Source organism: Barbus barbus (assembly GCF_936440315.1).
Source record: "Barbus barbus genome assembly, chromosome: 1".
Lineage (NCBI taxonomy): Eukaryota > Metazoa > Chordata > Actinopteri > Cypriniformes > Cyprinidae > Barbus > Barbus barbus.
Window position 1 is genome coordinate 45,253,765 of NC_136729.1, and position 21,511 is coordinate 45,275,275.

At 34.3% G+C, this 21,511-nt stretch overlaps 2 protein-coding genes across 3 annotated transcripts; both read left to right on the forward strand.

Moving 5' to 3' along the window:
* The first annotated feature begins 1,946 nt into the window (after positions 1 to 1,946).
* psmd9 (proteasome 26S subunit, non-ATPase 9) lies at positions 1,947 to 10,176 on the forward strand. Of its 2 annotated transcripts, none has more exons than XM_079378515.1 (6): positions 1,947 to 2,162; positions 3,613 to 3,712; positions 7,522 to 7,709; positions 7,985 to 8,086; positions 8,198 to 8,286; positions 8,398 to 9,348. In XM_079378515.1, the coding sequence occupies exons 1-6, from the start codon at positions 2,040 to 2,042 to the stop codon at positions 8,423 to 8,425; spliced, it is 630 nt and encodes a 209-aa protein (XP_079234641.1). In that variant the 5' UTR covers positions 1,947 to 2,039; the 3' UTR covers positions 8,426 to 9,348. The 2 variants fall into 2 exon arrangements, with proteins under 2 accessions (XP_079234641.1, XP_079234640.1); XM_079378514.1 differs by having other exon boundaries at positions 1,948 to 2,162; positions 3,610 to 3,712; positions 8,398 to 10,176.
* A 375-nt stretch (positions 10,177 to 10,551) lies between these two features.
* On the forward strand, positions 10,552 to 20,071 carry LOC306871368 (14-3-3 protein epsilon-like). The gene is made up of 6 exons (XM_079419228.1): positions 10,552 to 10,793; positions 12,428 to 12,627; positions 14,066 to 14,172; positions 14,986 to 15,192; positions 15,623 to 15,759; positions 17,954 to 20,071. Exons 1-6 carry the CDS (start codon positions 10,730 to 10,732, stop codon positions 18,004 to 18,006), a joined length of 768 nt encoding a protein of 255 aa, XP_079275354.1. The 5' UTR covers positions 10,552 to 10,729; the 3' UTR covers positions 18,007 to 20,071.
* The last annotated feature ends 1,440 nt before the right edge of the window (positions 20,072 to 21,511 follow it).

A 21,511-nucleotide genomic window follows, 5' to 3' on the forward strand; every position in this document is an offset into this window, starting at 1 on the left:
AGATGTCAGATTTTCACAATGCATACAGAGTCTTTTGAACAAACATGCATTAATTTTATTCAATTAAATGATATAACCACGTCAGTTGTTTGTAGGGTTGATGCCAGTTATTTAACAGAGTGCTCTTTGTCCTTTTTGTTCCAGTCTCATGTAACTGCTGTAAGTTAACGAAGATATATTTATAATTTCCATCGGTTGTAACTTGTATGTAAATATGAAGATGCTGTATATGTAGTTCTCCTTACTAACAAGCTGTGTGTGACAGTGATTTACTTTGCTTTTTCTATCTTTAATATAAAACTGCATTTGCTTTTGAATACAAATATGGTACTTTTTTGGGTCGCTTTCTTTTAAAGGTACTACATGTATAACATGTTTGAAATCTATCAGCCATATACTTCTATGTGTTAGAAATTATGGGAGTATTACAACTACTTGTTAAGGTAGTGACTGGAAGACCTGTAGAAAATAATAATAATATAGAAATCTGCTGTATTTCAAATATAAGCACACCTCAATGGAGTATGTTAGTGCTTTAATATTTCTGACTTTACATAATCGTATGGTGCCGGTTTCTTCAAGCTGAATATGTTTCAAGCAAAACTTGTTCAATTTTGTCAAAACAATTTCTCTTTCAATTAAAATAAAATACTTAAACAGTCTTCAGTCAGCTTTAATGCAGTGATATTCATTAAACAATTAATGGATAAGATTATAAAGACATTTTTTCTAGTAGCTGTAAGTATATCCTCCTGAGAACTTCCAGAAAAACTGTGATTTTAGTATTTTTTCATGTCATTATATTGTTTAGAGCATAAGTGGAAAAATAAGATTTTTGAAAAATATTTTATTCATATTTTATCTCTGTAGAGGACACTAGGACTACCTTTTTCTAAACATAAAATGGCATGAATAGACATCAAAAAGGCAAAAACAATGGGATTTATTTTAGGTTTCAGGATTTTTTTTATACTGCTGTATAAAGCTGAATAAATAACAAATACATCAATGGAAAGATTATGATAGGACATTAAACATAGTATCTTTATACTGTATCTAATTTGTATTTTAATGTGTTGCTGTTGGGACAGCATTTTGAAAAAATAATTGTCATAATGAGAGTAATAATTGGCCAGGTTTTCATAATATCTAATATTTCATTATTAATTTTCCTATTCAACTGCTATGTATCCCAAAATGCATCATAAACATGATTTTAGTCCCGGTGTCCTCTACAGTGGACATGTATGAAATGATGTCCTGTTTCATAACAGAAAGTCATATTTGAATTTGAAAACCCATAATATGTTCCTGAGATGTTGCTTTATGACTTAAATATACAATATATACAAAATAGAATGCGCTGGTAAGTCTGATTCATTCTACTGAATCGGTTCGTTCTCATGTTTATTTTTGGAAAGTTCGAGTCATTCTTAATTCGCTCTAAACGGACCACTTTGTCTTTGGAAGGTTCGATTCATTCGAGTGAATCGGTTCGTCCGAAACGGACCTAATTCGGAATCCGATTCGTTCTAGTGAATCGCTTTGTTAGAACATTTCTTGTAAATAAATGATTTACTAAAAGAGTCCCTATGGAATTCGAGGTCCATAAATAAACTCTTATTAATAATTCAACGAAAAGCCCAATGCATGTGTAAAATTGTAAAAAAAAAAAAAAAGTTATCATTTTGGATTATTTATTTTACTTTTTACTTTACTTACTTTTGTCCAAAGCGACTTACAAATTAAATAAAATTGACACATGCATATAACAACATTTCAATAATAAACATACATTTTAGTTACTGCAGTTGATAAATTTTTTGCAGTTTTGTTCTTTCATAGGAAATCCCTTTAATTGTGGCTTCGACGCGTTATCTAGTGTTTTTCCGTGTCAGTTCCACACTCCGGCACATAGGTGGCAGTAATGCGTCGCTCTGTTCCTTCACAACCCGGCAGTGGATCCACAGAAGCACATCACTAACTAGATTTCAATCAGTAAATAAAGACCCTTCCGTTGATTTTTGGCAGCATTTGTCATGAAAATGACGGAGGAAAACACCGCTGTTAAGCTGAATGTTACTGAAGATGTTGGGCTGCTAATAAAAAGAAAGGATGAGATTGAAGAGCAGATTAAAGCGTACTACGACATGCTCCAAACCGTGAGTTCAAACCAAAGATATTAATGCATTTAAATAGGTTTCGTCATTAAACCCAATAATAAGGGAACATCTTAAACCAACTGGTTTATCTGGAGTCAGATTAATTAAAGGACAGAATTTGACACATGCATGCAAAAAATGAAAATATGCACACACAGTTTTCAATGTATTCAATTCTGAAATTCTCACGAAAATTAAAAAAAAAAAAACATGGTTAAACTACAATTCAACCATGTTTTGATACAATAACCATAGTTTAATCATGGTATTAAAAATGGTAGCAAATCTGTGGTAATCTGCCAAAAAAGAAACATTACTACATTTCAATCATAATAAAACCACGGTTAATTTTTGTAAGGACTAACAGAAGTGTTGCTCTACCTAAATCACATGTTTTCATACATTTTATTTGTTTCTAAACTTGTGTTTAACAAGTTTAAATCAATAGTTTTGTTTTTCAATCTTTATATATATATATATATATATGTGACCCTGGACCACAAAACCAGTCTTAAGTGTCAATTTTTCGAAATTGAGATGTATATATTACCTGAAAGCTGAATAAATAATCTTTCCATTGATGTATGGTTTGTTATGATAGGACAATATTTGGCTGAGATACAACTATTTGAAAATCTGGAATCTGAGGGAGCAAAAAAATCTAAATATTGAGAAAATCTCCTTTAAAGTTGTTCAAATGAAGTTCTTAGCAATGCATATTACTAATCAAAAATTAAGTTTTAATATATTTACGGTAGGAGATGTACAAAATATCTTCATGGAACATGATCTTAATATCCTAATGAATTTTGGCATAAAAGAAAAATCAATAATTTTGATCCATACAGTGTATTTTTTGGCTCTTTACTACAAATATACCCAGCGACTTAAGACTGCTTTTGTGCTCCAGGGTCACATATGACTAATTATTAAGTAGTCTTGAACTTTCATCTTTTCAAATACTTAAATAAAAGACATCTATTATATTAGTTCCTGTTCCCACCAATCAGTTAAGAATAATAGATAGGACAAAATTGTGATTGACCCATGTACCTTATAAGCCCACTCTGCACTTCTCACTTTTGCAAAATTGATTTAATACTCTTTTTATTGGTAGATTGTTCAGATATCAATTAGGAAAGCACTCGATGCAGTCAGACGTTTAATTAGACTGTGGTCTAGCTTGCCAGCCCTCTCCGTTGGCTCAACGGCTGGGTTTTGGCCATAGATTTGTAATATAGTTTATTATAGCCAGCTTATCGCCATGTTGCTTGCTGATATGTTTTGGTTTAATATTACACAGCAGGAGACCAAGTTATTCAGTCACAAAGAAATAAGGTTTTGTTATACTAACGCATTTAGAATATGTTTTTTTTTTTTTAAGTCTTGTAAAGACATTTCTTCCTAACGTGTGTGTGTGTGTGTGTGTGTGTGTGTGTTTGCACAGCAGGCCGGTGTAGGCATGGAAGCTCCTCTGGTTGATGTGGAAGGCTTTCCTCGTGCAGATGTGGATTTGTACAAGGTCCGAACAGCAAGGCACAATATCTCCTGTGAGTACATTTTTCACCTGTTCGTTATGGTTCGTTTCCACCCAGCGGTACGGGTCGGGACCGAACGCCCTGATCCAGCTTGCTTTTCCACCGCTAACCGTACCCTTACTTGATTGGCGTGGTGTATGCTGGAAAGTAGCGATCGACGATAAAGCGCGACCATAAGCACAACTTTGCCTCTTTTGGTTAAATGTCAGTTTTAATGAACAATAATAGCCATTATAAAAGTATAAGAACAAAGTATAAGAGGAAATAAAGACAAAAGCAAACAATTCAGTGAAGTACAGTCAGCGCTGTACTACGGTAAAGTTCCAAATAAATATATAAAGTTAAACATAACTTTGTGCTCAGCCAAAACGATATGACCAGGAACAAATAATAAATTCATGAGACCATGAATGCCTGTTAAATATACACAAAACAAATCGTATCTCATGTTGAATCACTACAGAGACATCAGGGCTGCTCTAGGCCGGATACACGAGCACTGAGCGCCCGCTGATCGCATGGAGCTCTGAAATCGGCATATTTACCAAATAGATGCTATTTTTATAAATAAACCACAGATTTGAGTTTTAAACAACTACGTTCTCGTCTGAAAAACTCCTAAAACTACATTTCATGACACAATAACATTAATATTTTGAAAATTAGGCAGGTTTTTGGGCAATGATGTTTCACAAGAACAGACAAGAACGCATATTGAGAAACGGCTATTGTCTGTGTGAAAATATAAAATGATAAAATTCACTATTATATTTTCTTGTGTTTGCGCACTCTGATGTAAATAAGCCGAACACAGCAGAGCGGAACGAGTGAGTGCTAGGTACCCCAACGAAAGGGTACCAAAAAAGTGGTACGGTACGGTTCGCTATTTTGGTACCATTCACAACTTCTGACAATGGAAACGGACATAATTGCGTACCGTACTGAACCGTTCCACTCGGGGGAAACAAGCCATTAGATGATTGTGATGAATGTTCTCACGCCTTTTCGTGTTAGTGAACACAAAACATATCATTTGGCTTTTGGACGTGTATAATTGTATATAAATGGGTAAAAGATAAGGGATTTTCAAGCATCAAAACAATAACATTTAATTGAATTTATTTATTAGTATTAACCCCTTGAGATGTACAGTGAATGAAATGTGACCGTTTCCTTTGAAAACTGCAGCGGCTAGCATACATTATGCTTTCAGTTTGAATAGAAATTTTGTACAGTACAGTTCGTCGATCTAAAATTGTAACTGTGCATTAACAGCTGTCATCCATGTCGGTACGCAAATGCGCTGTCAGAACTTATTTACACAGAGCATTTTTAATATTGGACGCGCATGCGGACCATAGGCTACATTATGTGTCGCACTGTTTTTTCCTCTTGTTTATCTGTTAACTAAATCAAATATTTCAAGAATTTATTCCTTGCATGTATATATGTACTGCAGATTATATATATAATGTAATATAATATTTAATATTACTAGCTACTGTACTACTCTTTGTTCAAAATAAATGAAAAGAAACCGAACATAGTAGATTTGTTGTTTTTTTCCTGTTGTACCGAAATCGTATCGAACCGAGGTACGTACCGAACCGTGACATCTGTGAACCGTGCCACCCCTAATTGATCTGTGTATCTGATCACAACATAAGCCAAAAAATATACAAAAAAATCAATACCATCTTCAAAAATAACATGTAAAATATGATAAAGTTTGCTTAAACATCTTAAATGATGTAATAGATCGAATATCAGCAGGTAAATTATTCCTGTCTATTGTCATGAAAGCTCTTTTACCAATTATTTTTGTATATTAGAATGTCCTTTTTAATTGTATTTTTTTCTAAGCCTTTCATTTTTAATTAATTTCATTTTTGTGATTTTCAGAAAACACCCACTAAAATGACATTCGGTGTAAACAATCATTTCCACCTGACAATAATTGGACATACTGAAGTTTGTTCACCCTACACATGTATAGTGGAAGCAATGTCAAATATTGGTGTCATTGTATAGAAAAACCCTCAAAATGACACAATCTGGTTACAATACTAACCGTCTCAACTGAGTCTTCTCTCACCAAAGCTGCAATTATTTGATCAAAAAATAGTAATATTGTGAAGGATTTTTACCGTTTAAAATAACTGTTTTCTATGTAAATACAGGTACATCTCAAAAAAATTTAATATCTTGAAAAAGTTAATTTTTTCTTGTAACTTTTTTTCAAAAAGTGAAAATTTCATATTCTAGATTCATTACACGTAAAGTAAAACATTTCAAAACAAAATTGTTTTAATTTTGATTAAAGTCAAAAATCCAGTACCTCAAAATATTAGAATATTTATATTTGAGTTTCAATTAATGACCATCTCTACAGTATAAATCAGGGTATCTCTTGTTCTTTGAAACCACAATAATGGGGAAGACTGCTGACTTGGCAATGATCCAGAAGATGAACATTGACGCCCTCCACAAAGAGGGTAAGTCACAGAGGGTCATTACTGAAAGCTGTGGCTGTTTACAGAGTGCTGTATCAAAGCATATTAAATGCAAAGTTGACTGGAAGGAAGAATTTGGGTAGGAAAAGGTGCACAAGCAACAGGGATGACCGCAAGCTTGAGAATACTGTCAAGCAAAGCCGATTCAAACACTTGGGAGAGTTTCACAAGGAGTGGGCTGAAGCTGGAGTCAGTGCATCAAGAGTCACCACGCTCAGACGTCTTCAGGAAAAGAGCTACCAAGCCACTTCTGAACCAGAGACATCGTCAGAAGCATCTTACCTGGGCTGTGGAGAAAAAGAACTGGACTGTTGCTCAGTGCTCCAAAGTCTTCTTTTCAGATGAAAGTAAATTTAGTATTTAATTTGGAAATCAAGGTCTGGAGGAAGAGTGGAGAGACACTGAATCCAAGCTGCATGAAGTCCAGTGTGAAGTTTCCACAGTCAGTGATGATTTGGGCTGCCGTGACGTCTGCTGGTGTTGGTCCATTGTGTTTTATCAAGTCCAAAGCCAAAATGCAGCCGTCTACCAGGAGATTTTGGAGCACTTTATGCTTCCATCTGCTGACAAGCTTTATGGAGAAGCTGATTTCCTTTTCCAGCAGGACTTTAGCACTTGCCCACACTGCCAAAACCACTTCCAAGTGCTTTGCTGACCATGATATTACTGTGCCTGACCTGAAGCCCATATGGAATCTATGGGATATTTTCATGAGAAAGATGAGAAACAGTCGGTCCAACAATCCAGACGAGCTGAAGGCTCAATAGTGCCTCAGCAGAGCCACAGCCTGATCGCTTCCACGCCGTTCCTCACTGATGCTGGAGTTTGTGCTACATGAGCCCCGACCAAGTATCGAGTGCATAAATGAACATACTTTTAAACATACCTTTACATAACTTGAACTTCTCTGCTTTACAAATCCTTTTTTTGATTGATCTTAGGAAATATTCTAATATTTTGAGATACTGGATTTTTGACTTTCATGAGCTGTAAGCTCTAATAATAAAAATTAAAACAAAAAAACATTTGAAATGTTTTACTTCACATGTAATGATTCTAAAATATATGAAAGTTTCACTTTTTGAAATAAGTTACAAGAAAAAATGAACTTTTTCACGATATTCTAATTTTTTGAGATTCACCTGTATTTTGTAAAATGTAATTTTGAGCATCATTACTCCAGTCTTCAGTGTCACATGATCCTTCAGAAATCATTCTAATATACTGATTTGCTTCTCTCTTTCTTTATATATATACCTTTTTTGTAACTTTTCAAGTTCTTAATTTTTTTTTATATAATTTTTTAAGGTTTACAGAATGACCACAAAGCTATCATGGTGGAGATCGAGGAGGCACTTCATAAGCTGCATGCAACAGCAAAGGTCAAACATGAGAAAGATGAGACAAAGATGGAAGTCACTGAGCCGACTGTGTCTCTGCCAGCCCCGTTTGCACTGGTAGATGCCGTAACACAGGGCTCCCCTGCTTCTCAGGCCGTGAGTTTGTGCCCCTCTTCTAACTTAAAACTTAAAAAGTCTGCTTGAAAATGAATATGCAGCATTAGAAGTAAAATAGGTTGCAGCTTGTAAATGTTGTTTCATGTTGACTTTAAGATCCTGTATATTTAATGTTAATTGTGTTCTTCTAAGTTGCATAGATTGCAAGGTTTATTTCGTTTCATAGTAGTACTTAAGTCTCTTTTGACCCTATACAGAAACTGATGATGCATCTAGAGAGTTTGAAACAGATTTCTATTCTCCTCTGTTTGTAGGGTTTGCGAGTTGGTGATGAGATTATAGAGTTTGGGTCCATAAATACACAAAACTTCAGGAATCTGCGTGACGTCGCTTCTGTTGTCCAACATAGTGAAGGGGTTTGTTGTACCTCCAAACTCTTTACTTATTCTTCTTAATACTTTGCATTCCTGATCATATACTACATGATTCAGTTTAATTTTGTCCTCGCTAATTTCTGTTTATCGTAGAAATCCCTGCGTGTTGGAGTAATTCGAAGTGGACAAGAAGTGCATCTTAATTTGACTCCGAAGCAGTGGTCTGGTAGAGGACTACTGGGGTAAGTACTGTCTTTATTCAATTTAATTAGGAAAAGGTAAAGGCTTTAAAGAACTCTGTTAAAAACAATTGAATATCATTAATAGTGACATATTTATTCTTCTGTCAATAGGTGCAACTTAGTACCTCTCCACAGATGACCAGTGAAAGGGCAAGGATCATTTTCATGCCAAACAACACGCCTCTTCTGCATTAAATACATTTGCATTGGGTTAACTTTAGTTTTCTTTTTTTTGCTTTCATTGTAAAATTAAGTAAATAAATGACCAAGGAGAGGTGACAGACCATTTAGTATCAGATTTAATTAATCAAATTACAGTTTTATTAGAAGAACACCAATAATGTTTGAATCTTCATTTTTTGGGTGAACTATCCTTTTATTATGAGTGATACACACAGTACAGGATTTCAGTCTTTTATTTTTCTCACATGAAAATCGGATTAAAAATGACTTGGAAACTTTTACCATGCCTTCATTTTCTTCTTACTTCTCAAATGCCTTATAATTTCACACACATATGAAATATTACATGCTTAAAACTAAGTTAAAATAAAGTATGAAAAAGAAAATCATTTCAATATCTCATAAAAAAGGTTTATATATACACTGCCGCTCAAAACTGATTTTTAATGTTTTTAAGGGAGTATCTTCTGCTCATCAAGGCTGTATTTATTCGATCAAAAATACAGAAAAAAACAGTAATATTGTGAAATCTTATTGCAGTTTCTAATATTGGTTTCCTATTTTAATACACTTTAAAACAGAATTTATTCCTGTGACGCAGCGCTGAGTTTCCAGCATCATTACTCCAGTCTTCAGCGTCACATGATCCTTCAGAAATCATTATAATATACTGATTTATTATGAGTGTTGAAACTGTTGTGCTGCTTCATATTGTGTTTATGCACCTGTGATGCTTTTTTTCTTTGATTCTTTGATGAATACGACGTTAAAAAGAGCAGCATTTGTTCAAAATAGAAATCTTTTCTAACAATACAAGTCTTTACTATGACTTTTTATTCATTTAACACATCTCTCCTGAATAAAAGTATTAATTTATTTAAAAGAAAAGAAAGAAAAACTGTAATGACCCCAAACTTTTGAATAGCATTGTATATTGTGTAACACAATTTATTTTTTAAATAAATGCTGTTCTTTTTAGCTTTTTATTAATCAGAGAATCCTAAAAAAAATATCACAGGTCCCCAAAAATATGAAGCGGTTTCCAACAATGATTATAAATCAGTATATTATAATGATTTCTGAAGAATCATGTGACGCTGAAGACTGGAGTAATGATGCTGAAAATACAGCTTTGAGCACAGAAATAAATTACATCTTCAAATATATTAAAATAAAACTCTTATTTTAGTTACGGTTTTTTTTCTGTATTTTTGATCGAATAGATACAGACTTGTTGAGCAGAAGAAACATTAAAAATCTGATCCCAAACTTATCTTATAGAATGATGCATATGCTGCTCTGCGTACGCTGTTCTGGGCCTTGACTGTTAATAGTTTTAAACATGTAAAGCAGACCGGGTTAACCTTACAGTAGTACTCAACACTGATTACTGCCAGGCTTTCCAGCAGAGGATGAGGCTCATTAGCATATAAAGAGATATGCACCGAAACAGAGTTGTTTTTAACAAGGTAAAAAGGGTGTTGTTTTTCACGACCACTGAGATTTCGAGAAGACCCTAAAGAATCACACCAACTTGTGGAAAATGGGCATCCGATGTCCCCTTTGAAGCACAGCCACCACAAAATCAGACTTACTTTGAGATCATTCTGAGGTTAAATACAGATTTAAAAGTTTAATAGCTATGTTACTGTTTTTGAAATCAAGTATTTGCATAGCTATGACTGGAAACACTGGAATCTAACATTGAAAAAAAAATTTAATCTTAAAAAAAATTAATCGGATAAAAGAGTTATCGGATAAAAAAATCAGATGTAACCCCCTTTTTTATTTTCATAACTGTAATTGAATTACACATTTTTTCTTAGTTACTTTTACTTTGTAATTAAATGATGTAATCCCGTTACATGTAACGAGTTACTCCCCAACACTGCATGCATGTATATATAAAATCAAATAAATATATTGTAAAATTCCTAAACTCTTACAGCTTTATTATTCACAGAGTCGATATAAATACATATTTCAGTCACCAAAACCATACAATTGGGTACATTTACACTTATGATTATGAAATTTGGTCAACAAAGACAAAAAGTACATTTTCCAAAAGTGTCCAGGTCCGTCGCGAAGGAAGTGCGCAGCAGGAGCGAGTTTCCCGGATGGAGCTTTGTCGCCATATTTGGTCACCGGTAGGATAACGTTAGGAGGATTTTGCTGCTGCTGTAACGTTATTTATTCACTTTGCATCCGTCTGGACAAACAAACAGCGCCTTTTCCACCTCCTCCCGGTCCCGGTAACATGGCAGATCGAGAGCACTTGGTTTATCAGGCTAAACTAGCAGAACAAGCCGAGAGATACGATGGTGAGTTGTGTTTGGCTAATCGTGCTGCTACGCATTAGCATTAACCTACAGCTATAAACATAGAGATGTCGTGTTATTACTGATAAAAGTGTGTGCTGGACCCAGTAACTAAGCGCTATCGTTCACCTGTGTCTGTATCTGTGGACATGGGAAGAAACGGCCAGGAGATGTTTGGAAAGGCCCGAGCTAACGTTAGCTCAACACAATGAACTGAAGTAATGTGCTCACATTCAGAAGAACTGCTCTAAATCTTGGTATTTGGACCAGTAATAGAATTGGTTGCATCTGAGAGCATGTGATTCAGAGAATATACAGCATTTCAAGCCTAAAACATACATTGTTGTCATTTTCTGAACACAAATCCGAGTGGGTTCAGATTTTAGGTGATGCAACAGTGACTAGCTGTTTGTTCTGCACTTATTGAACGTGTATTGATTAAATATATTGAATATTTTTACTGTGTCAATGTTTGTGTGGACCCTTGATGTTGACAATACATGGTATTAAATAAGGCACAGGGGCGAATGAACAGTGCAATTTATCCCATTTTGTAGAAAAAAAACGTTTTAAACTTCTGTACTTTTTTTCCATGGACTATTGAGATTGACATTTTGTTTTGGACGAGAGAGAACTAGAGCGGTAAGGTTTGTTAGCATGACAAAAACTATTAAAATACTTCTAAAAGCTTTGATTTTGAAGGTTTTTACCATCTATATGCCAGACAACAAACACAGTGGTTAGATAAACCAAAAGATGGATAGAGACCCCCCCCCCCCCCCCCCCCCCCCTCTCTAAATGGTTTAGTTTTAAAAAAATTTAAATAAAAGTGAAAAACTAAACAAAACGAGTAAACTAAAATGATTAAGGAAGTGTATATTTGTTGGTGAATGTCAACTTGCGTATTTGATTTTATTTGAAATGGATACAGATTATTTGCATTTTTCTGTGCCCAAAAACTGAGCATAGACGACAGAGAGAGGACTAAATTAAGCTGTTTTATTTCCAACATGCACTCATTCATGACTGTTACAAGTTTGGGACATGACTTGACAGATTGCATGACTCTGTGAGTTTGTTATTTCTAAGCTCCAAGCATAAACAATATATTAAGCATTTATGTAATGCATCTCATTCGTGCAATAATGGCTGTTATGTTCAAGTTTATTAAAGCAAACCAAGGTTGTTGTTTTTTGCCAATTTTGTGTGAAATTCTCAAAACACCCACGAGATGGCAGAATTAATCAGTGGATCCAATAAAAAACAACAAAAATGATATCCAATTATGGAACAAAATGCTTTAATATTGGTAGAAATATTAGTACAACAGGTAATTGGTTGTTGTTTACTTGTATATACTTAAATGTTAATTATGCATGTCACAACGTGGAAAAGATCTGTCACTATAAGTATAAATATAATGTAAAATGTCTTGAAATAATTGTGTACTTTTCCTAACCCTTGAACCCTAGCATCTGCTTCAATCATTTGATATTACTAGTTTGAACGTTAGCTTTCTTGTTAAACCACTCAGTTGTGATATTCAGTGTTGTTTTGTACTAAATTTATTGCTCTCCAGGTCTTTGTTGATGGGTTTTCTTTGTGTCATTTGGATGATTCTTCTCTCTGTGTTTCAGAAATGGTGGAGTTTATGAAGAGCGTTGCAGGAAAGGACACAGAGCTCACAGTAGAGGAGAGAAACCTGTTGTCGGTGGCGTATAAGAACGTGATTGGGGCTCGACGAGCCTCCTGGAGGATCATCAGCAGCATTGAGCAGAAAGAGGAGAGCAAGGGAGGAGATGGCAAACTCAAAATGATCCGAGAATACAGACAAATGGTGAGACTATATGGAGCCTTAACTCATGAGCATCTGGAGTTTTATTGGCATATAGGTAGACCTGAGAAATAAAGATATTCGTCAGTGAAATAATACAGAATGAATGAAAAAATAAAACTAAACCGGTGATGGTTTCATGTCAGGTTATCATTACTCGTACTGTAATCATTTTGTTGATTCAGGTGATTTTTAAATGCTAAACATGTTTGATTTAACCCTTGTGCAACCTTATGGATTTATTTATTTTAGTCTTTTGATAATTTTGCATGTGTTAATGCTAACTGCATAAATTTTGGCTCAGGTGTGTGTTTTTATTGGAATTTTAATATTGTGTGTGTGTGTTTGTAATATTTGAGAGAGAAAAACTCTACTGTAAATCACAAAATCCAACCACTGTGTGCATCAGCAGAGTTTTGCTGGCATCTAATGGGGAAAATGTGGTACTGCACCAAACAAAATTTTACTGAAAGCTCATTTTTTGAGATATCAACCTTACATTTGGAACACAACTTTAGATATATGGCTTTGATTTTCTAGTAGGTTTAGAGTTCAACATGTTTCATAAAATATATATTTTATATAAAATATTTTTTATAAGTCATTTTCATAAACTTAAACGTGTATAACTTTTTTTTTTTTTTGGTTTCACTTTTTAAACAGTTTACTTCAACAATCTGCCACTAAAATTACACTTTTTTTTTTTTTTTTTATCAATGCACAAGGGTTAATATATCAAATGATTATTTTGTAGTAGAAGTCAGGAGAATGACAAGTTATTTAATTTTTCTTTTTCTTTGAGGTTTGACATGCTGAATACAAACAGCACATTACTTTTTGTGCATCATTAACAGTGCTCATGAAAACCAAGAAAATATGTTTACAACTTACCAACAAGCTAATTTATTATTACTCATGCATAGAAATTACATGGCACATGCACAATGCTGAGCTAACAACAGTTTAACATAAATGGTTACCAAAAGTGAGTCGTCCAAAACTTCAAAAGTGGTCAAAGTCAAAAAATTATCCAACATACAGTCCCACAAACCTCTAGAATGTCCCCATCCTTGCAAAAGCAAAATATCTTCAGAAAATTAAAAAATGCAAAGTTAGTACAAAAGCTTATCTTTCATAATTATTGATAGAAGACAAATTTACCTGACCTAAATTTTTACCAAAGTACTGATGCTACGTGAAAAGAATTAGTGCAATGTTAATTAGCAATACAGAATTACAGAAGAACCATACATTTAAGTGAAGTGTTTTAAACCTCTTAATAAACATTTAAATAATAAAATGTTTTTTCTTTTATAATACTTTAATACCTCAATCTATAACTTGAAACCCTTTGATTTGTGAGCTCTGTGACTCCGAGACAGTCATGTGCGTGTAATCTAGATGTACATGATGCCATTATTACTCTTCTTACCTTTTGCAGGTTGAGAACGAGCTGAAATCTGTTTGCAATGACATACTGGATGTACTGGACAAACACCTCATTCCTTCAGCCAACACAGGAGAATCCAAAGTTTTCTACTACAAAATGTAGGTGTTTGACGAATCAAAGTACATGTGTGCATGATTAGTCTGCTTCAAGGTATACATTTAATAATTTAATATACAAGGTATACCTATAAATAATGTATAGGTCTCTTAGATGGGTGAGGTTCTGCCTGTTAAATATATGCCTGCTTTATTTCTGTCGAGCATGGCACTATTCCCTCATGTAGGTCATGGATTTGATTCCCAAGGAACGTGCATCATTTATTAAAAGTATACCTTGAAGCATACTAATCAAGTTTTTGCAGAGCATTATCAGGACATTTTGAAATTGAGTCCCTGAAATGTTTACATGTATTTTTTTGTCTTTTTTAAATGCAGTGCTTGCTTAAAGGGATACTTTTCTGTGAACTGGTTCTTTTGGGTGTTGTTTCAAACTGATTCACCAGTTTATGTAATCACGCAGTGATGGAACGTATATGCATTTATATTATTAAAGCACTCCGTAATGATGTGAAATGTGGATGTTTTACATGTTTATTCACTTTAAATGCTTTAGACTGGTCTTCATTAGCACACCTTTTTTATATAAACAATGAGAAACCATAACTTTAAATTGGACCCTTCATTTAAGTGTGCATATCAGCTTTTCTTTAACAAAATGTGAATACCCCGAAAATGTGCATAGTATGCATTTTAATGTTTCTGCATACAGTAGCCTACTTTATTCATTATAATGGAGTTGTGTGTTTTTGAACACATTTCTGACAGCAAGAGCTCAGAATAGTCATTGTAGCTGATAAGGAGATAATGAATCTTTTTACACACACTTATTTCGGTGTTTGTGTGTGTCTGCAGGAAGGGTGACTACCACAGGTACCTAGCAGAGTTTGCCACGGGTAATGACAGGAAGGAAGCAGCGGAGAACAGTTTGGTGGCGTATAAAGCTGCCAGTGACATTGCCATGATTGAGCTCCCGCCCACACATCCCATCCGGCTCGGCCTCGCACTCAACTTCTCCGTCTTCTACTACGAGATCCTGAACTCCCCCGACCGCGCCTGCAGGTTGGGCTTCTTTTCTTCTCACTTAAATGTTTATTTAACTGCACTGACACTATTGGATGAGAACTATATTTGAAGTGATTTGTGCTAAGTAAAGACACTCTTCTCTTCTGATTAAACACTTATTGTCCTGATCATTAATGTCAAGCTGCTTTGAAACAGCCCATGTTGTATAAATCACTATAAAAATAAATGTGACTTGATATATTAACAGAAAATGTGTGCGTGTTGGTGTATAAAATCAATTAACTGTGATGCAGTTTGTGATTCCAGTTATTGAGAAAGAAATGTGGTTTCAATCTACAACTCAATGAAAAAGATTAATTTATTATTTTTGATTAATTTTAAGACATTTTAATGCAGCCCCTGGTTGACAACCACAGAAACCCCATCTGAAAAAGTCAGTATGACTCTCCACTCGTTCCTCTAACAGGTTGGCGAAGGCGGCGTTTGACGATGCGATAGCGGAGCTGGACACGCTGAGTGAGGACAGTTACAAGGATTCGACGCTCATCATGCAGCTGTTACGGGATAACCTGACGCTCTGGACCTCAGACATGCAGGGAGACGGTGAGACGTGTGTCTTAGAGAAGGGAAAGCTGTTCTGCTATAGTTGACTGACGCATAAATCTGAGAAAAGTCCTCTGGATTACGTACTGATTCAAGGCCCTTTCAGGAGCTTCAAAAACAAAATAGATCTGAAATGCACTGTGAAGTACAATGCGCTGCAAAAATCATTTTCTCAAACAGTATTTTTGTATCGTTTTTTAGTAAAATAACTAAACATTTTTTTTAAATTGAAGATAACAGATAGGGGAAGAGACCATAATAAAGCCACAGGCAATGTAATCCCACAGGCTGTATTTTGAAAAGAAAAAAAAATTATAATTAAGAACTTTTTTTATTTATTTATTAAATTAAAAGTGTTTTATTCGATTGTAATAATTTTAATCTGAGGAAATAGTTTTAATATGTTGTTAACCTTGAAAACATTTTAATCAAGATAATCCAAATTTAGTTTAAGAACCTTTAGGAAAAACAGGTCTTGAATATATTTTCTATATTTCTACAATTTTCTTTCATTTATAATTTGCAAGTATGTTTTTTTTTTTTGCTGTGAAAAAGAAGCTGGCATGGTGTAAAAAAAGGTTATTTGTTAAAAACAAAAAAAGGTTGTATAGATTCCCTGCGATTATTAAATATTGTTATTGTCAAATTGTTGTTTTGGTGATACCCTTCAAAAAAGGTTTTAATCAAATTATTACAAATTTAGTTTTTCTGAAAAATTTGAATTTCTATCATCTTTTAGTAACGCAAAAATGGTTGTGAAATACATTAATAAAAATAAAAAAAACCTTTGGCTAGAAAAGATTGCATTGTTTATCCATAAACATAAGTTACTTCAAATCTAGTTTTAGAATGTTTTGAAAAATGGATCTTAAATATCACTGTTTTTATTTCTATATTTTTAAGTGTATGGTTTCCATCATAACTCAAGTATGATTTTCCTCACGGAAAAAATGGTGAAACTGCCATGGTGTTTATAAGAAGAAATGTATTAAATAAAAATAGTTATTAAAAACCTTCATTGATTACATTAAATCTCCATAAATTTAGCATTATTGTCAAATAAGGAGCAGTTCCGTTAAACTCTGTTCTTAAGCAAATTAAACTAGGAACCTATTGGACTGTGTTTAATAGGGTCACGTCCCATATGCACATGTAGATCTGTCTGTTTCTCAGTGGGGTCTGTAAGTGCTGCTGCTGCTGTGTTAATTGTTTTGATGATCCATGACATGATTAGAGAGCCATGCTGTTGCCGGATGAGCTGCTGGAGGAGAGTTGTTTCTCCTTAAAAATCATGAACTTCCTACCACTTGATTGCTCTGTATTTTGTATTTGGATTAAACGGATAAACAAAGTGAATGTAACGATGTAGGCATATATTATTAGCAAAAAAGGGTTAAAATCACATTACATTCTAACATTGTAACATTGCAATCTAAAAACAAATAATGCTTTTAAAGCAGAAGTTTTATTAAACTAAAGATGAAAATAATAATAAAAAAGCACAGACTAATGGAGTAAAATGGCTATTTTGATTACCCCATTACACTTTACAGTTAGTGCTATCAGACAAATACACGTACTTGTAGGTTTAACATTCTACATGTCACACATTGTCCAACTACAAATATTTCAAAGTTACAAAGTTATTGTGCTCCTGTTTCATTGAGCTCTGTCAGTTTGGTGCGCATGCACTTCTGACAGCAAAATGGAAATATTTCCATGGCTTTCTAACATTTACAGATGGAGAATATACCTGTGAAATGTAAGTTATGCATCAAGGAAAACAGCACATCTCAAACACATTAAACAGCATGAGTCTCTGTCAGAGCTTACTGCCCAGCCCTACAAGGAATAAACTAAAAAATCTTGTTCTTTACAGTTGTTGTCTGCTAGTGTGTCACATCTGATGCTGTATTCACACAGTTTCCTCCTGGGTGTTTGTTGATTACTAATTTCTCACCACATGTGGAGGATTGAAGGGAAACTGAAACCCCTGTGGAAGAGTTTGTCGTGCACAAATCTGAAGCCTGGTCAGCCAGTTGTAAACCTGTTTGAAATTGGTTTACGGTATCTAGTGACTAGTTGCAGCATCTCACAAATGCACTAGCTTTGTGTGTTAGGCTGAGAACATGTACGGTGTGGAGTTTGTCTTGTAGTGTGAAGCCACTGTAATACAGACTTTTTTTTTTCTCAGGTGAAGAACAAAATAAAACAGCGCTGCAAGATGCTGAGGATGAAAAACCGTGAGATGTGATCGCCAACATGCTAAACCCCTTTCTCTCTCTCTCTCCATCTGTCTGTCTGTCGCTCTCGCTCATATGCATCCCTGTCTCTCAGGGAAGCTCATGGTGTCATAGAGAAGAGTTCAGATGCTAAATGCTGGTTCTGTCCATCCCTGTCTATCACTGTATCTGTCTTTCTTTCCTCTCGCTTCTTGTTTCATACCTTTGCTCTTGCCTATTTGACCATCTACACTAGTTTGGAATAATTAAAGCTTTTAAATGTTTTTGAAACGAGTCTCTTCTGCTCACCAAGGCTGCGATTATTTGTTCAAAAATACAGTAAGTGAAATATTACTACATTTAAAATAGCTGTTTTCTATGTAAATATATTGTAAACTGTCATTTATCTTCAGCAACATTACTCCAGTGTCACATGATCCTTCAGAAATAGTTCTAATATGCTGATTTGCTGCTTAATGGTGTTTTAATGGAGGAAATAGTAAGCATCAAAAACGGTTTCCAACAATGATTAATAGCCATTATTAATAACTGAGCAGCAAATAAGCACATAATGATTTCTGAAGGATCATGTGACCGTGAAAGCTGGAGTAATGATGCTGAAAATTCAGCTTTGATCAGCATTAAATTACATCTTAAAATATATTCAAATAGAAAAGTTATTTAAAATTGTAATGGTATTTCACAATATCACTGTATTTCTCATTAAATAAATGCAGTCTTATAGAGCAAAAGAGATGTCATCTTTCATAAACAATCTTTTGTTCGGTAGTATATTTTTATGGGTTTTAGGGTTTTATTATTTTTTTAATCTTAAGTGTTTTTTAATTAACTGTTGACTTAGATCGTATATGATTATATGAGGCCAGAATGTAGAGTTTCCTCTCTGTAAGGTTTGGTTTTACTACCTGTTGCTAGATCCTCGAGAATCACACTTTTATTACATAAGTTTTCATTTGCATATTTCTTTATCAGTGTTGTTCTGTCAGTTGTTGAGCTCAATGGCCATTATTGGAGGCATTTCTTTTCTTTTCTTGAGGAGTAGATATTCAAGCTGTTTATCATAAATTCACCCTCACAAACATTTCCTTAAAAGCGAAGTGTTTTTATATTTGTCAGCAGGTTCTCTGTCTGTGGTATGGTGTGGTGTGGTGTGATGTGATGTGGTCGGTGACAATGGGTCAATAACTATAATGCTTTTCAGGCTTTTAGAAAATGAATGCAACCCTCGCCTCCCTGTTATTCAGAGGCCGCTGCTGCAGAAATATTGCTATAGAGCCGTAAATAAGAGGCTTTTTGTGTTTTAATGGAGGAAAAAAAAAAAAAATCTCAAGATCAGATGCATTAGTTCTCCTTCAGTTGAGTATCAAGTGAAACTCTAGTTAGGGATGTTGGTGACACTTTACAAAAACGGTTTTATTTGTTAATAGTAGTTAGAATGAGTTAACAGTGAACAACACTTAAACACCATTCATTGACCGTAGTTCAATTTTAACACTAATACATTTTTAAAATCAAGTTATAATTAATGCGCTCAAATTAACATGAATACATGAACAATCGTTTAATAAATGCTATAAAATTTGATTACACTATTTTAAGGTTTCCTTAGCACACTGTTATGCAATTAAGTACTGTGTAATATTAATTAACATGTATTTACTATAGAATTTAAGGGTAGTTGCTTGTAATTATGCACAATGCTGTTATTACTACAGTAAGTATAGTAATGTGCAACAAGGAGACTGTAAAGTTAACAAGTATTCTGCTAATTGCTAGTTCATGTTAATGTATAAACTAATGTTAACAAATGAGACTTTAAGTGTTACCAGGATTTATTTGTGTATCTGTATCTTTGTGTCTGACTCTCTCTCTCTCTCCTCTCTGCATTGTCATGTATTTCCTCTGTTTCTTCAGTACATGTGACTTGAATCTGATTTGTACTACTGTTAATTCTGCCTGAAGCCAACAAGCACCTGTCTACTCATGGAGACACAGCATGGGATCGACTCGGCCTTTCAGATAAACCAAGACTAAATAAAAGAACTAATAAAACACTATCTTTACCTTTCTCGCCGTTTGAATTGATTTATTGGAGTCAAGGAGGTTCATTTGTAACAGCAGGAAAAAAATATGGTGATACAATTTTACAATCACATTGAATAATAAAAAATAATTTTAAGTAGAAAACTGGTAATATTATCTCTTTATGCTCCAATAATCTCCATTGATTGGTTTACAACAATTATTTTGTTGTTTTTGTAATATATTTACTCCTTCACTAGTGAGATTTGAATTCAAAGGCAGCAGACCAGGACAAATAAAGTGATGGTTTCTCACTTTTATAAGAAAGTATACTTTCGTATACTTTTACACTCAGTTTTATTCATATATGGTTTGGAGCATCTCCCAGCAGAGACTAATTAGTCAAACCTATGACACCTACAGTAAAATAGGGTTGATAATGCTATTAAAATTAACTTTTATTAGTAGCCTATTAGTGACTTAGATTGCTTGTGTTGTTCTACATCCTGTCTCTTTAGTGAATAGTTCACCAAAAAATGAAAATGTTGTCTAAATGATTAACTTTGTGGAAGAAATTGTTTTGAAGAACTGTTTGTCCACACAATTAAAGTCAATGGGGTCCAAAACAACTTTGACCTTGGACTCCACTGACTTTTATGTGGACAGAAAAAAAAGAGATGCAACCCTGTGACTGTCACTTTATCTTCTGCTCCATCAGACTGTGAGGGTCAGTAGGTGGCGCTAGTGCATCTCAGTAATCTGTGTTGGTGCTATTGCCCTAAATGTGTGTAAAATGTCCAGAAGTTGATGCTAGATGCAGATGAGCATTTCTGCCCCGAGATTGTTTTCTTTACATTGCTCTTAAGACAAAAAAACTTTTTTTGTTTTGTTTTCAGGATTATTTTGATTAATAGAAAGTTAAAACAGCATTTATTTCAAATATAAATCTTTCATAACTAATCGATTTCACTTTTGCATCCTTTTGGATAAAAGTATTAATTTCTAATTTAAAGAAATAGATACATACATACATGCAAACATATACAAAACTTACCCCAGACTTTAGAATGGTATCACAGAAGGCCTGTATTAAACGTGTCCTCATCCAGTACCCAGAACTTGTTTGAATGAGTCCAGCTGAAGTGTCTGAACACTGATGATTCCCAGAGCAGAGTTCATGTTCCTGAGTTGATCATCATCTGATCCAGATGAGACTGGCTGTCGGAACTCATAAAACATCTCTAATGTGTGTTGATGCTGCTGCTTAGCTTCGTATGCTTTCAAAACAGAGCTTCTCTTTCTGCTGTCACAGGCCAATGGCAGTGAAGTAACAAGCCAAAAATAGGTTGCAGGTCTTAAAAGTCATACATGGTTGCATTAACATCTTGAATTGAATTTGATCACAAGTTACCAGATTTACATATAATGTGTGAATGTGTTTTCGCAGCATGTACACTAGGAGCATGAGCTGTGTGGAGTCACATTCA

Bases quoted from the DNA above. Each gene is read 5' to 3' on its own strand.
- LOC306871368 (XM_079419228.1), top strand. From the start codon at position 10,730: ATGGCAGATCGAGAGCACTTGGTTTATCAGGCTAAACTAGCAGAACAA. The intron at 10,794-12,427 runs GTGAGTTGTGTT...TCTGTGTTTCAG, and splicing joins ACAAGCCGAGAGATACGATG to AAATGGTGGAGTTTATGAAG. The intron at 14,173-14,985 runs GTAGGTGTTTGA...GTGTGTCTGCAG, and splicing joins AAAGTTTTCTACTACAAAAT to GAAGGGTGACTACCACAGGT.
- psmd9 (XM_079378514.1), top strand. From the start codon at position 2,040: ATGAAAATGACGGAGGAAAACACCGCTGTTAAGCTGAATGTTACTGAA. The intron at 2,163-3,609 runs GTGAGTTCAAAC...GTGTTTGCACAG, and splicing joins ACTACGACATGCTCCAAACC to CAGGCCGGTGTAGGCATGGA. The intron at 8,287-8,397 runs GTAAGTACTGTC...TTCTGTCAATAG, and splicing joins TCTGGTAGAGGACTACTGGG to GTGCAACTTAGTACCTCTCC.